General features: G+C 38.1%; 1 protein-coding gene across 1 annotated transcript; it reads left to right on the top strand.

Annotated features, from left to right (window-relative positions):
• The first annotated feature begins 13,592 nt into the window (after positions 1–13,592).
• ASDURF (ASNSD1 upstream open reading frame) lies at positions 13,593–16,502 on the top strand. The gene is made up of 4 exons (XM_065637737.1): positions 13,593–13,727; positions 15,143–15,196; positions 15,743–15,818; positions 16,414–16,502. The coding sequence occupies exons 1-4, from the start codon at positions 13,653–13,655 to the stop codon at positions 16,482–16,484; spliced, it is 276 nt and encodes a 91-aa protein (XP_065493809.1). The 5' UTR covers positions 13,593–13,652; the 3' UTR covers positions 16,485–16,502.
• Positions 16,503–16,506: the final 4 nt, after the last annotated feature.

Raw genomic sequence — 16,506 nt, 5'->3', positions numbered from 1 at the left:
GCGATGAGCCTGTGTTGGTTCACACAGTGATTCGTTTATTTTAGGTGTTAGAAAAATCATGGGAATTAAGGAATGGCTGGAGTGAAAGGATGAATGTGGCTTGACTGGCCAGGTCAAAAAGTTTATTCTGTTGCAAACAGTGTGATAAAAGCAGGAAAAGTAGAAAAACTGGTTAATTGATCACATACAGCACTATTATCAGCATGAAAAAGGTAAGGAAATTAACTTCAGTAGTTGACTACATAAAATAAAATAACAAAAGACTTCTTGAAAATATAAAGAACATGGTACACACTGTCCTTGTCCTCTACTCTCTCCAGTATAACTTAATGGAAGTTAAATAGAAATTCCATTGCAGCCTTGGGCACAACTCATTGGTACAATCTTTGTACTAGAGTCTGGTGCAGAGCAGTGGATGTGGGAAATAGGTTTTAGGTAGCATTCCACACAGATGCAGGTCACCTAACAGAAGCAGGAGATGTGAGCGGCCTCACTGGAAAGAAGGGCAATCAATTAAAGGAAAATGTTGCAGGTAAACATCAGGCCAGATTGTGGCAGGTTGTATGGGCCTTGTGAGATGCTAGACACCTTCAAGCTTTTCTTGATCTCAAAAGATTTGAATAATAGGACAATTCAGGTTGGAAAGGACCTCAGGAGGCCTCATGTCTAGTTTCCTGCTCCAAGCAAGGTCAGCTATGAGATCAGGTCACTCAAAGCTTTAGCCAGTCAGGTCTTGAAAACCTCCAAGATTGAAGACAGCAAAACTTCCCTGGACAACCTGTTCCACTGCTTTGCTGTTCTCATCTGCATCTGCTTTTATCTCATCTGAGAAATTAATTAACGCTTCCAGTTGCCAAAGATCTCCTGTATCTGTTCCTGCTTCATCCACGTTGATATTGGCACCCTGGAATTGCTTTTGTTATTTTATTCTGCTAAGAAGGCATAACTAGCTGATTTGTGTTTTTTTTTTTTTTTTACAGAGTTCATACAGTATGAGCTGTAGCAATGTAATGAGAATAAAATACAAGGCAGATGATGCTGCACTATAAACTTAAAAACCTCACTTTTGTTCAGGGGATTGTAAAGCACTAGCAGATGGCACTGCCATGTTACAAGCAGTCTCACAGTTGGTATATTTAAATTCTGTAGGCTAAAAGCTGATTTTAGGAGCTCTTACCTCACTACAGTACAAGCTGAAAACATTCTCACTGTCATCAGAACAAGGATTTCAGTCCCCAGGGATGTTTTATGAAAGAAGAGAAGCAGCTGTGCAAGCATTCCTGCCAAAATAATCAACACAACAGTAACTAGCAGTAGCTGGAGTAAGTGGGTGTATATTTTGCACCCTGAGAACCACAGGGAGTCAAAGCAAGAGCAACAGCTGTGGAAGAAGTCATTGGAGAAATAGAAAAGGACAGCAAGATACTTTATGATACAGATTTTTGTTGATTCTGAGGTAGGCATATTTTTCTTCTGAGACAGGGCCAGGAGGCTCATCACCTCAGAGAATTAAAAATCAGCAATGTCTTTTGTGTCACAGACAAAGCAATGATAAATGTGCTTCCCACACCTATGCACAGAGGTGTGGCACTCTGGTCTTTCGTCAAATCTCTGTTTGCAGGAATACAGCTTGCTAGATTGAGCTACTGAATAGTAAGAGCCTTTCACAATGCACACTTAAACCTGGCTGGCTTACCCAGGAAATTTCCTCCAATTAATAACCCTTCCTGTTTGAAGATGGCTTTTTTGGATAAATCTGTAGAGACTGCAGTGTACTCAAGGTCAGGATATTGGCCCAATTTCACTACTTTCCCTTCTGAGACAAAATGCAAAATCTTCAGTCAGGATGTTGCAGCTGTTCCACCTCTGTCCATGCAAGAATTTAGGCCAGGAAACGGAGATTACTTCACACTAATGCAGAGCTGGGGATGATTTTTTAAAATTCTCAGAGGTAAAATCTTATTTCACAATAAAACAAGTATTATAAATCAATACATGAAACAATGGCACCAAAGTCAAGCAGAAAGCCTGTTTAATAACTTTCAAATATGAAGGACTAAAAGTATAGTCTGACACATAAAATGACAGTAACACATGCAACAAATAAAAATATCCTCAGCCTATTCACCTCAACTGCAGAGTTTACGAAAAATATTTAGCCTGCTGTTGGATCATACGGAAGCTGCTCCATAGGCAGTAACAACTACTTGTTCCAAACAAGCACTACATTCTGTTTGATAAGAAATGAACTATTAAGAATTAAATAATGAAATGCTGCTAAATCATTTTTCTAAGCATGAGGTCAGTAGTATTTGAAAACAACTGCCATCTATTCTGCTGGTCAGAAATTGACAGATATACAATAAACCCTTGCAAAAAGACTTCTTAACTATTTACAGCTATATTAAAAAGTCTTACCTTTAAAGGTGGACTAGTTAGAAAATAATTAAAAATGAATCATATTAATGCCAAAGCAGAATTCTCTTTTGTTGCATCTGTCAGTAAAAACCACAGCAAATGCTTCAGTAGAAAAATTTTTAAAAAATATTCTAATGCTAAAACACAAATCCAAAGAACTTCAGTGAATCCTGTTATTTTTAATTAATCATGGTAATTAGCATAGTAAAAACCTCAAAATTGAAGATGATAACCAAAGGCTAGCATTGCCAATTGCCTACTTTACCATACAAGAAGACAACTCAGACTATGGTGGCATTTGTGAAATTGTTCTATTACTTAATGACTAGCAGTAGTTAGGTGTAGCACAAGATACCATGCCATGTTATTTTTGTTGTTGGCCTCTTAAAAGGAACATTTCCTACCGGAGCATAAGATCTATCGCGTTCCTCTAAGTGTCTGACATTCTGGTCATGCTCTGACCAACAGCCAGTACTACAGGGCAGATTTCAGTAGATATGCAACTCACTGTGCACTTGCACACACAAGTGCAGGAGGAGACTTAAGGGCCTAAACCAATCCCTTTCTGGCACCTGCTTTATATGCTGAAGCATGAGATTTGGTTCTCCTTGTTCTACTGCACTCTATGACAAAAGATATCATTAGTCCTCATAAAATTAGTCTATTAAAAAAACAAATCAGCATTTTAAACTAGGAATTTCTGTGCCATTACATTTTACCCACCAACTGTGTGCAACATGAATATTTGAAGTTCTAAATTTATTACAACTCCACCACCTATCAGTGCTTTTGCTGTTATAAGACTAAAATAAAAAGAGGCAACAATCCCTACTATTTGGATGTCTCACTCAACCATTTTTCCAGTTCTAATACAATTGCAAATAAATTCTCTCACACGTAAACCATATAATATCAGTGAAGTGTTAGATAAGAAAGATAATGAATGTCAACACTGTTAGCAATCATCTTGCCAATCATCTAGTATGTATTTCCTCATTGTTGTTCTGTGTAGGGCAAGATATGCAGGCAGAAGAGATGGTGCAACCTGTCATTAGAAGCTCTGCTGGGAAGAGGCTGAATACTGCAAACTTCTCCTCCCCCAACTTCCCAAAATCACTTCCCTACCTACATATGAGAACAGCAAATCTTTACCATCAATATCCTCAGCTTTGTCCTCAGCATCAGAATATGACACACACTTACAACTTTGCAATGGCTAGAAACTGAATTGTTCAGGAACTAGAGTCAAATCTTCAGGTATACATTGAATACTGAATACATTTATCAAGATAAATACCAAGACATTTTGCATGGTTTTGGAATGGAGTAGCGCCTAAAAGAAAATAGAAAACTGCAGTCATCTTAGATGCATGTTTAAGTCTGATTCATTACACATGACATGGAAACTGCCCCCTTTGCTGTTCCATTTCTACCAGTGTTTTAATTCACTGGAGTTTACATTTTAATGACTTCTGTAAACTTGAAAAAATAATAGTTGAGTTATCTGTGATGATTTAAAAAACCTTTTCAAAACAGGATCTGGCATCCTCAAAGGTCATCAAATCTAAGAGAAAAATTTTTATCAGTAGGCAAGGCGGATTGAAAGTGGAGTAAACCCAGCATCTATTAAGGTATACCACTATTTAAAATTCCTCCCATTCTCCTTAAGTGTTTTTTGGTTTGGTTGTTCTGTTTGTTTGTCTGTTTTTAATGTGTTCAGTATCACATAACTTCCTTCTTTAAATTCTAATTAATTGCTAAATATTTCAAACAATGTGGGTCCACTAAAAATCCAAACTTTTCTTATAAGTAACTTCTAAATTCTTCATCCCAGGAACAGCTATTCAGCATAACATTTCTTGGCACTTAGGACTTCATCCTGAAATGAATTTATGCTCTAGGATAAGTCTGACTTTGTCACCTGTGCAGAGTGCTGATTATTCCCATATATTCCACTACCCATACAATATTTTTCAAATAGTTTACAGTAGTTTTGTTTTTTATACATAACATATCAACAGAATCTGACCAAGTCCAAACTTAATTTGGAAACTAGTATGGGTTTCAACACAAGAGCTTGCTTAAACGTGTAGGCACTTTTCTACAGATTCCTAGTGATTTATACCTGGGCCTAACCAAAAATTCATTAAAATCTAGTACTATTGAAGTAGGAAAGCTGTTTTATAAAAAAATCAGCATCTGTATTTCATCATCATCATCTCTGCTTTGCTTTCTAAAGAGTCTCCTAATCTCTTTTTAGTGTACAATTTTAATACACAGTTCTCAACTTCCAAACTGTTTTCTCTGAGAAAATCCAGCCCTTGCCAATTTTTCCCCATTATTCTTGTTTGATTTTCACTAACAATTTCTTAAGCTTTTCTGTCTATACTTCCAATATTTGATCTTTGCTTTACTCCTTCCCAGGAATGATGCTAACTTCAAAATTAATTTTTTTAGAGTTTAAGTACAAAGTCCTTATTTGACATCATACATATGAAACATAGAATTCTACAATATAAAGAAATGCTACTAACAATAATTAGAATATCTCTGATTATTATTAGCTAATACAATATGCTTATGGGCATATATATAAACTTGTATTTCTGTACTCACACACAAACTGACACACACTTAAATTTATACAAATGAGACATGAAGTTCATTAAAGATAACAGAAGTTCTCCAGCAGCAAGACTTTCAAGACTGTATTGCTTATATTCCCTACAGAAAGAATGCAATCACCCAAATAGTTCTTTTCCAGCTAAATCTTGCTCATCTTGCTAATCACACTTGTAATCAACAGTCATTCGATTGAAATTACCCACAAGAGAAAGGCAGCAGAATTTGGCTTTGTGGACTACTACTCATTTAAACAAGTAAGGTGCAGATCTCATGTCCAAGTTATTATATAATAAGATGGTAACGACTTTTATTACTGTTAAAAATACCAAATATAATTGGAAACTAAAAATAAATCAATTTTCCAATTATTGCACAGAACAATAAATGCTTTTTATTTCCCACTATCACATGTGAACAAAATTTCCCAATTTTTCAGTCATACAAATATGTATTTTATTCTCCAAGGTGTTAGCTGCTAGCTCCTTTATTAAAAAAGAAATAAAGGTAGAGTACAAAAGGAGGAAGCGCACAGTCTACAGGAGTCTATCCTAGTGCATGATTGAAAATAAGCATGACAAAGTCTCCTGGCAACACTTTGTGTAACGATGCAGTAAACAAATAAGTGTAAGTTACATGCACAGTAAGTGAATGCTAGAGCCTTCCTTTCTTATCTAAAAATATTTTGAATGGTTCTATGTACTGTTAAGGAGCTGATGCACTCATTTCAGTAGGAGACAAACCACATAAGTCTGTATTCAGTTGACTTAGTTAACAGGGGATTAAAAGTCAATTAAATACTTCAGATAAAACCTAAGCAAAATTTAAAAAAAAAGAAAAAAGAACAAGTAATAATCATCTTACTCTGATTTTTAAAAAGATCATGACATCCTTCTAGTTAATATAATTTTTAATCAGATATCTTAATGTAATTTCTGCAGTAGCTTTTGAACTCAGAGTAAATCTGATAGCTGCAAGGGCTGGCTACAAGGCCCTTTCAGCGGGTATTTGCCAACCCTGTCTGTTCTGCTTTAATTGTGCTGAATACACTATAAATTCTTTAACAGTTGGGACAAACTTATCACTTAAACTCTGCTCACCAATAAGACTGGCACAGCCTGTGACACTACTGTTCAGGAGCTTGGGTGTCGGGTTTTTTCCCACTGGGACAGATACCTCAAGAATCTTTGGAGTCTGACAGCCAACATCTTAAGCATACTCTTTATGCCTAAGGATTGCTTTAAATTTTGAATTGCCTGTTGAGTTTTGAACACTATTAATAAGAGGTTTTTGACCGTACTTACAGACTACAAAACTTGAAGTCTGAACACTTCTTCAAAAGAGAGTAGCAGAGTCATGTGCATTCTATATAGCAATTAATCAAGGACTAAATTATAAGCCTGACATTGACATGAACAGTGAAAATGGGGCAGATCAATTTATGACACTTCTCGATTTAACCAATGCCATGTGCAAATTAAAATGGTCTCAAATAACCATTTTGGGGATTAATTACTTACCACTTGCTACTTTCTGTATACTATAAACATACATTGTTACTGCAATATAAGTTCTTTCACAGATCGTTACTGAAAGAAAACGTGGCTGCATTTTCTTTTTACCATGCACTTGTGCTAGGAAACTAGTTCTCCTAGTCCAATAAGTTAAAAGAAGCAAAGGAACATTTATTCCTTAAAAATTCTTCCCAAATGCTTAGCTGTTCACCTGTAACAACTGAGAAACAAGTTCCCAAGAGATTTTGTTACACACTGCATTTTCTTTTTCTTCTCTGAGAAAGTACGCACCCAACTCCTCCTTCATCAACAAACAGTAGGAGACAAATCCATCCCATTTTGTTACAAAGACAGTATGATTTCAAAAAAGAAAAGAACTTCTGCCATATACATCAGCATTTGAAACAAATTGTTTTTTCTTGTTTATTTTTCTTTGCATGTTCTTTGCTGGGCTTCATTTGTCAAACACAGAGAAAGCATATAGAGCTAGATGACCTTTGATCTGACTCCATGCAGCCACTTGTGTGTTATCTTATGTTCTAATCTACTTTTTTCTTCCCCCCCAAAGTGCCATGTATCAGAAGTAGCAGAATTTTCGTTATATCTGAATTACATGACCAAACTGGTACAAGTGTACCGATATAGTTTTACGACTGAGATAACATTATCAAATATTTTTGGTGCATTACAAGGAAGAGCCATACCCATGTAATATACACATAATCTACACTAGAAAAATCTACCACATTCCTTAAGTACCTGTTTTCATCTTCCCTATCAAGGACTGAAATTCATTATCTCCCTGATAATCATTTTTCAACATTTCATTGAGGATGGAAACCAGCTGAGAAGGCTAAGATGATACAAAGAGAGTGAAAAACAGTTGCCAGTTTTCCCTTCTTTTGAGAGAACTTTCATCCCTTTGGACTGGAATAGCTCTAGACATTTATGTTCCTTCACTACAATTCACTGTAATGCCTCTCTTTTTTGTTCTGGTCTGGAGAAAATCAAATGTCATCACATCTTGCTCATGTTGCTTGCAATTCTAGCAAGAAGGAGTAACTCCCTAATTTAGTTTCATATACTACTAGTGCTAGCCCATTCTAAATTTTCTTTCTTTATGCTAATGTAAAATGATACTGACATTACTGTCACTTTTAACCTATTGAGACTCTAAGCACAATTTGGCAAATGATGTTTATTTTAAATTCAGTATTCTTATTTCCAACTTTCATTGCTAACCAAAGTCCCTGCTTCTGAGTATGCCTGTCAAGTTAAATTCACACTTCCACATTCTTTTAAAAATGTTTTAAAAGTTTGCTCTAACAGCATTAACTGAACTTAAAATGTGTGTAGGCTGAGATTTTCAGTTACAGGTATCTAATGTTAGTTTTGGATTGGTTTTTTTTTTTTCAGACAACTACCTTACTGTCTTGATTTCAGAAGTACTAAATACCAACATCTTTTATTAAAGAAATGTTGGTGTATTTATAAAAATGATATGTCGCTCTAATGTTCAATGTTGCAAAGTTGTATGATTTATCTAGGCTACCTCTGTCATATATGCTAATGTATGTCACTGGCAGAAAGACCTTTTTTAAGCTGTCACCTAAAGTATTGGTAAGCTTCTGAGCCATGGTCTATGTTTCGCTGAATACCCACCAGTTAAAATACATGCCAGGAACTATTTAACGATGTCTCTCCCTCTCTTGTTATTCTTGCTCTAAATGACAAACTATCACATTCAAAAATCAGCACTGTGAATACTAAGAACTCCATCAACATTACTGCATCTCAAGTAACTGCTGGGCATCTTAGAACAAACAGCCTTACCTTCACTTTTGCCTCAGAGAGCCTTGCAAAGTTACGAGGCATTTTCCCCTCTCCAGCCTACTCAGCCATGTCCTGCTCTGCCCAAGCTCATATTTAGGCAGGCCTATTTCATGTCTGTGGGAACATGCTTTGTGAGACTGTAACCCAGCTCAGCTGAAATGCCCAAGTCCCCGAGTCTAGCAGACCTGTATTAGAAAAACACGAGCAGGCTGCTACTTCTGTACCTTCAGCTCACCCTGCTTGGGCGTGCCTGCTCCTTCAAAGCAATCTAATCTCTGTGTTTTATCTTCAAGAAAATATCAGTTGTACATAGTATAAAACACAGTACTTACTGTCAGGGAGGGACTTCCAGCAGGAAACAGAAGCAAGCACACCATTAGTCTTCCCCAGGCTTCCTAGCTCAGCTTGCAAAAAAGCAGACTACAGGGCAGGCTGACTCTTCACTCAGGGTGTATTTGGTGCCGTTCTGTTTTCCTTTCCTCGTTAGGCAGAAATATTAGCACTGATCTGATTTTGCATCAGGATGCCACAATCCAGGGCCATGCAAATGAGCCACAGGTCCAGCTGGTGTTCATGAGCAGTTCAAAGCCACTCATAAGTCTGCTCCTTAGCAGCATCAACAGAAGGGCTTCCAGCCACCAGGCTTCCAGCTTCGTACTGCAAACAAAATGTTTGTTCTTGTAAGACAGAGCACTTCATTTTTTAAGATCCCTGAATATTCACTGCTCAAAACGTATATCTGGAAATCTGATCCCATGTTGAAACTTGATGCTTACTATAGTAAATCTGTGTGTTGGTTATTCAAAGCATGTAAGGGACTGCTGTGCCAGGTTATGAAATCTGTTTAACAAAAGAGAGTTCATAAACAAGAGACAAAATCAAATCTTTCAGCTCTACCTTTCTAAGTCAAACTACTATTCACATGAACTTCTCAACTCTCTTTTAAACTCTAGCAAAGTGCACAAGGTGTTGTGCACTAAGGAATGAAATATCGTGAGAATTAAAGGTCAAACTCTGTTCTCAGCCACAGCAACATTAGAGTTACTTCATTTTTACACTGAAGAATACAAAGTGGACTAGGAAAAGTCTATTTTTAAACTCCCTTTTATTTAAATCATCAGATGAAAGACTATGCTGGGAGTATTTTACAAAGAAGCAGCTTGATCCAGCACTTTTAGAAGCTTTAAGGAATGCAATTAGATTGTAAAAACTAATGATAGATTGATGGTACACAAGTTCTCAGCTATTTTCACAACAGCCTTAAAATATCTGAATATTCTTAAATATTCTTCATATCCTAAAATGTGTGAAAGTGATGAAATTCTACTTTCAATTTTTAAATTTTAAATTTTTAACTTTTAAATTAAGAATTTTATGCATCTGCCATATGCAGAAGTTTTGTGCAGTGGAGTTGTTAGATTGCTTTAAAAGTGTATCAGAAGTAAATACTGAAAGAACTGACTGTACTTCAAGCTCATGAAAGTGCTCAGACTTCCTGTTTTGTTTGTAATAATACGACTTTTAAAGCAGAATTATTAGAGGGTTTGCAAGGTTTTTTGTGCAATTGATAATCTAGATACTTAACCAAGGAAACAAAACAAATCTTTACATAGTTGGTACATAGATCCAGATCCGTGGTCGTGTAAACTTACCTAACTCCCTTCAAATGCTAACATTGCAATCAAATTAGTAGGATTACCATAAAGCAAAACCAATTAATTTGAGCAATTTGAATTTTCTTGGACTGGTATGAGTTGGTAAGTTATTAAATTTTAGGTTCCACTGAGAAGTCAATGTAGACTTTAACGCTATATCTCCGAATGTTCTTACATGGATTCTTAAGTTACAATGTCTGAATACAAAATAACCCAGGATCAGAATTTAAAATATTCAAAAAAAAAAAGACACACACACACAAAAATGCAAATACTTCCTGACTATGCTCGCCCTCTTCTAGAGATCTCATCTACCTGTCCTATGTCCCAGGCTCCATTCTTTCTTTGACTATCTCGGGATTCACCAAACAGCCAGCACAGTTTCAGCTTGCTCTCTTGTGGCCAACATTAGAGCTACAATTGTCCTCATACCGTTCAGTTCCAAGGACCTTGAAGAGTGGTTCTTCTAAAGCACGACAAGTTTCCTCAGATTAGAGTAATTTACAACTGAACCTAGTAAGTGGCTCGAGTTTGAAGGCACAATCAAGTTACCATGGCTTAACATGTTACCAAGCATCACCTTAGATGCAGCACTGAACAGAAGATTTCCAGCCCACAGCAAAGCACAGGAACTTGGCACTAAGCTCTAACGCTACCCTGTACCTCTCACATCTATCTGTAAAATCATCTTACACAAATGTACTGCCAACATCTTCAAAAAAGGTCTTCAAGACTGATAGCAGTTTTCAGAAGGATGGCCTAACAACTTCAGCATGCTTTTAACAACAGCCTGTCAGAGCTTGAGCTTAGTTATTTGAGGATACTGTTTCACTCACGTGTTTGCTAACACATAATGGCAACTTCAAATATTTTCTGGCACCAGTAAGGACTGCCTATTTTGTAACTGTTTATGTTCCTTGTTGGGTCCTTTGTCTTATTTTGTATATTTTTAAAGATCACAGATGCTGAAAAGCTGAGGACTTTAAAAGACTCTGAAATATTCCTTGATACTTTATTAACATTGTGTCAGGCATTATTAATGTCCCAAAATAGTTTTATGCTAGAAACAGTTTACAGCACCAGAGCTGGCTCAAGAGAAGTGCAGAAACACAATCAGATCAACCAGAGACGTATCAATCACTGAACTGCACTGCCAACGGAGTTGTCAGCCAGTCACGTCATGACCCCTTGTGAAGAACAGTGCAAACGTGTAGCAAACAACAGAACTACAGCAGCCCTGAAAAAAGGGTTGAATTAAGACGTCACAACTTCGCACAGGGAGATAAAAGGTGTCTATAAAAGGTGCCGACCTTTTCCTTTGTTGAGTTTTAAATACAGTTGCTCTTATTGTGGGTATGAATGTGGATAACTTCATGAGTAATCATGCTGCAGGAGTTCATTTATTATAAAAGGGACTAATCAAAAGCACATTCCATATCAGTAGAAGCATTAACGATTTGTAGTAAGACCAGAAGTTGAAAACATTCCACATTCGCTATTGTACCTCAACACCATTATCATCACTCTTATGAACCAGCCCATGAAACATTCTCATAAACAGAGTGAGAATTTTTGATTAAATATTAACTGTATTTATTACTGAACATGAAAAGGATCATCAGTACAGAAATTATACTTTGACTACTGGGTTACTTGATCACCAACCTTTGTAACATATCAACAGCAAATAAAATACTCAGGCATCAGAGGGTTGGGAGGTACTCATTAAACAAATTACTCCACAAAAGAATGACAAACTACAAAGCATGCTGAGGAATAGCATCGAAACTGTTGCATGTGGCCCAGGTATGCATATTTCTTCTGGAATTTGAAGAACAAGCCCCAGAACCTCTCCGACCTCTAGACAACAGTTCCCCAGCAGCTTCAGATAATCTGCGAGAATAACATAAGCACTGGTATTAATACATGGCAGAGAAGGCCGGATCTGGTACCCAACATAGTCCCACAATCAGCTTTGTTAATGCAAGGGTGGAAGCAAAAGTGTGTGGTTGAAGGTAGAGGGAAGAGCAAGACTGACCTTTTATGAAACTGTAACCTCAGTCTCTCTTTCTGTTAAAGGCAAATAAGCATAACATTTGCAAGTTACTGTATTGTTAAATATTCTTATAGCCATATTGTCTTTTTTTCATGCTTCTACTAGGAGCCAAAAATCCTTATTCTCCCTACACTACTGCCAAAACTTCCAATTAACACCACAGACATTCCAGCCAAGCTCACGGATACCACCAAAACAAGGTGTAATCTTACTCATAAGCTCATATACTCATATACTCATAAGTATTATCAAAATACATAACATATAATTATGTGAGACCCAAATCACAAAGCAGCAAAAGTCAACCCTCCTACCTCACTTATTAAAGTACCAAATACTTAAAATAATTCATGAAGACTTGCACAATACTTACAGTGCAGTCAGTAGCACAAGGACTTGTAGGATTTTATGAGATTTCTACCCCAACTGAGCTATTAGTAGTAGTCTATAAGTTTGGAATGGCTCTTGAGTCTTTAGAGTAACTACACACAATATTTAAAAGGAGAGAAAGGGATAATACAAGACCAAACAACTGTAGTGTTCCTACATCAACCACCCGGACAAAGTCTTACCCAAACTCTGCAATGATACCAATTACTCATTAATATATTACTATGATATTCATACTCATTAATCAACATATGATCTATTTTCTATGAAGATCAGCAGGTTTCTGTTTTCCTCTGATACGCAATTCATTCACCAATTAACTCAGTGATCAGAGCGTGTAATTCCTTCCGTAAGTAAAACACACTGTACTACTGGAAGACATTTTCAAAAGCTTCTTATCATAGTCATTGGCTCCTTTTACTATTTTGCTGCCTAAATTTATTTATGATAGCAAGTCATGATAATATTATCTGCCCTTGTGCTGTTATCATTCTGCTACTCAAACAACTCCCCTGACGTATTTAAAAAGACAGGAAAACAGATGTGTCACTGCAATATATCTATAGTAGAATGGATGAGACAGAGAAATATTAAGATGATCCTACCTAAGAGGAAAACAAACGATCTTGATGTCTGTAAATACTATATAATTTATATCTCCCCTGGAATACCTTCAAATAAACTGCTGCAAGGTATTTCACAGCAAGCTGCCTGACTCCGATCCAGGGTGACCGCCACACCAAACAGTTCCAGGGCAAAGCGCTTGTTTTTCTTTTTCACTTTTTTTTTTTCCACCCTTCACACTCCACAAGGCCGTGCCCAGCCCTCATTCCAAACAGTCTGTTCACTTCGGCCTTGCCAATGCCCTGACAGAGCAGGCGGCAGCTCTCCCAGGAACCGTTTCACCGGGCCAGGCCGTCTCCCAGCGCCCGTGAGGGACGGCGGAGACTGCCGGGAGGAGCGGGGCCCTCAGCCTTTACCGCCAACGGCGCCTACCGGCTCGCGCGCGCCTAGTTACGCCCGCTGATTGGCTCTCCGCCCGGCCCTGCCGCACGCATGCGCGCACGCTCCGCGCGGGGCGGTGTGCGCAGGCTCCGCGGCGGTTGGGAGGCGGTGCGCGCGGCGGCTGCCGTTGCCGCTGTGAGGGTTCGTGCGCGCGGGGCCATGTCGGGCCGGCCGCCGCGGCAGGAGGAGGGGGACAGCGCGAAGCTGCGCCACAAGGAGGAGCTGAGCCGGAGGGTGAGCTGGGGCGGCTTGCTGCCGGGATGCGGCCCCCCGTATCCCCGCGGTGCTGTTGGCGGTGAGGGGCGGGCTGAGGCGCGTCCCGGGCCGCGCTGCCGGGGGGGGGGGCCCGCGAAGCCTGTGGCCTCGGGTGTGCGAGAGGACGAGCCCTGTGAGGAAGCCGAGGCCCCTGTTGATGCGGGATTTTGCTTGTAGGGCTCGGTTGGGGCCTCTGTCGTGTAGCGAGAGCTTGTCGGTGTCGCTGTTAGCTCTTGTCAAAATGTTTTTTCGGTTCTTAGTGCTTGAAATGTCAGGTGAGTCACAGTGAGGTTTTTCTCTGTAGTATCTACTTGGGCTGTATGTGCTCGAAAAGTCCCAAGAGACTTCAGTCACGGAGGCTGGCGCTCATACTGCTTTCCGTGGTGCCAGCAGCGTTGTTTAATATTACATCTGCCAAGTCCTATGGAACTGTTTTCCCTCAAAAAATGACTTCCTTTCCATATGGCCATATGGTATAAAGTCAGTGGTATTTTTGATTGCCTGGCGCATAATAGTATTGCAAGGTGTAATTTCTGTTATTCTTAAGTGGCTGGTTTAGTCCATGGCAAAAGATGACACTGCTGTTTTGTCTGTTGGAATCGTATACATAAGATAGTGATGTTGCTGCTGGAAAAGTTGTCTTTTCTGTATGCCACACTCCGTTTGGCTAACCTGGCTCTGGGGCAGCTTTGTACTGTTGCACTCGTTCTAGGAGACACAAAGGAAGAACAAAGAAAACCGTATGGTTTGTTTCTAACAAAAAGTGTTAAATGCCCGCTGACCAGATTTTGTTCCATTTTGTGGCTTTTATGGTCCTCCTGACTGCTCTTGAGCATTGGCAGCTCTTATTGTAGAAGAAAATGGGAATGGCTGCCACCTCTGCCAGTGCCGTTGAAGAGTGGTAAATCCCACTAAGGAAGTTTGTGCAAAACTCCAGAGCAATAGAAAGGCTTCTGTTGCTCTTAATACAGTTTTAGGGTTTGGGGGTTTTATTGGTTTCATTTTGAATCTGGAGAATACCCGTGATTATAAAGTTTATTGTAGGTAGTATGCAACATTGTTTTCTAAAGTGATTTGATATTTTATTAGTTGTTTGCATGTTTTCTTCTGGGGGAAAAATGTGGTCTCTGATTATAAATAGCTAGAGGCACTCTGGTTTGCCAGTACTGATTGCTTTCGAGAGTAGGAGAAATATCAATCTATGCAAGATAACCTGTTTCTAGAGCAGTTATTTAGTATTTCATTTTTATATCTTTGTCTTCAGTGGTCCATTTGGAGAAAAGCAGCTATATATGCATGTAGCTGTCTTAAAATATCATTGTGTTCACCTCCAGGATTGTAAAACAGTGGTTTATTTTTAATAATTAAAATGAAGTGCGTCTTTTGCCTTTCAGATTAAAGAGCAGAAGGTTGTAGTTGATGAGCTTTCTAATTTGAAGAAGAACCGGGTAAGTATTTACAAATTTGCTTTTGACTATTTCAGTTTAGCATCAGAGAAATGAGTATAGAAGAGACAAGGGAGGCAACAAAATCAGAGCACATCGTCTTTAATTTGTTTTAATACAGATTTTAGTACAGATGTGGTCTGTTGGTCTCAGAATAATTTGTCCTCCAAATGACAGTACAGCTGTACAGTGTAGCACAGTACATTGTTGGGTCTTTTTGCCTTTTTATGTTTTATCTGAGTTATTTTGTTTAGATGTTTGAGTTGATCAGAGGACTTCATGAAGTATTCTTACTTTTCATGTGTATGTGTTTTAAAATAGAATGTGATCCCTCATGTACGAGGAAAAGAGAAATACAGAATAGTCATAGGTTGATCATGAAATGTTTTTGATAGTACGACATTAGAATGTTGGTGTTGTCGGGGCAGAACTTACCCTTCTGGCATAAATGTCAAGGGCTGTCTTGGTGGACCTACATCAGCTTCTGCTGCAGTGTGGTTGCCAGAGTTGGTTGCTTTGATTTAATGCAGTGTTGGTTTTGTTTTACAGAAAGTTTATAGACAGCAGCCCAATAGCAACATATTCTTCCTTGTAGACCGAACCGAAACACTATCTCAATGCAAAAGTAAGTTTGCAGTGTAAAAGTTTATCAGACAGTTAATTATTTAAAAGCTGCCTCTGTAGCTGTTAATGATTTCAAAGCTATATTAAAATGAAAAACTGTCAGCTGTATATCAAATGCAAAGTAGACTTCAGACGTGCTTGTTTTTCCGGTTGGATAAATTCAAAAGTGTTTCCACTTGATACATGGATGTGATAAAAGAGCAAGTGCTGAAGGTATAGGAGAAGCGAGAATGTCTGACATTCTAATCGATAGTTCACTTTTCTTATTATTACAAATGTGTAAATTGTACTGATTATAAAGGCAATAGTTGGCCATTCCCCTAATTCTTACACTTGTAGCGTGGCTTTCTTTGGGAGGAAAACAAAAATTAATCTTTGTATAATTAAAGAAGAATAAGCTACAGTGGGCTATATTTTTGTTGCATCACTACTATAGCGCTTTTGTTACATACCATTTTGTGTTTATCTCTTTAATTGAACAAGTGGCTGGATTTAATAATTTCTTTGATATACTCTTAAACTTATCTACTTGTAAAGTCACTCATAAACTTACCAGTTTATGAAATTGATTATTAATGAATTTTTTTCTTGCACAGATACTTTAGATGAATTAAAGAAGGCACATCAGGAGATGGAAAATTCAGAAAAGACTAAAATAAAGAAATAGTCCACCTGAATTCAAAGGCACA

The sequence above is a fragment of the Caloenas nicobarica genome, chromosome 6 (genome assembly GCF_036013445.1).
Source record: "Caloenas nicobarica isolate bCalNic1 chromosome 6, bCalNic1.hap1, whole genome shotgun sequence".
NCBI classification, from domain to species: domain Eukaryota; kingdom Metazoa; phylum Chordata; class Aves; order Columbiformes; family Columbidae; genus Caloenas; species Caloenas nicobarica.
Note: the sequence above shows the minus strand (reverse complement) of the source record. Positions and strands in the feature narration are given on the sequence as shown.

Bases quoted from the DNA above. Each gene is read 5' to 3' on its own strand.
- ASDURF (XM_065637737.1), top strand. From the start codon at position 13,653: ATGTCGGGCCGGCCGCCGCGGCAGGAGGAGGGGGACAGCGCGAAGCTG. The intron at 15,197-15,742 runs GTAAGTATTTAC...TTTGTTTTACAG, and splicing joins CTAATTTGAAGAAGAACCGG to AAAGTTTATAGACAGCAGCC. The intron at 15,819-16,413 runs GTAAGTTTGCAG...TTTCTTGCACAG, and splicing joins AACACTATCTCAATGCAAAA to ATACTTTAGATGAATTAAAG.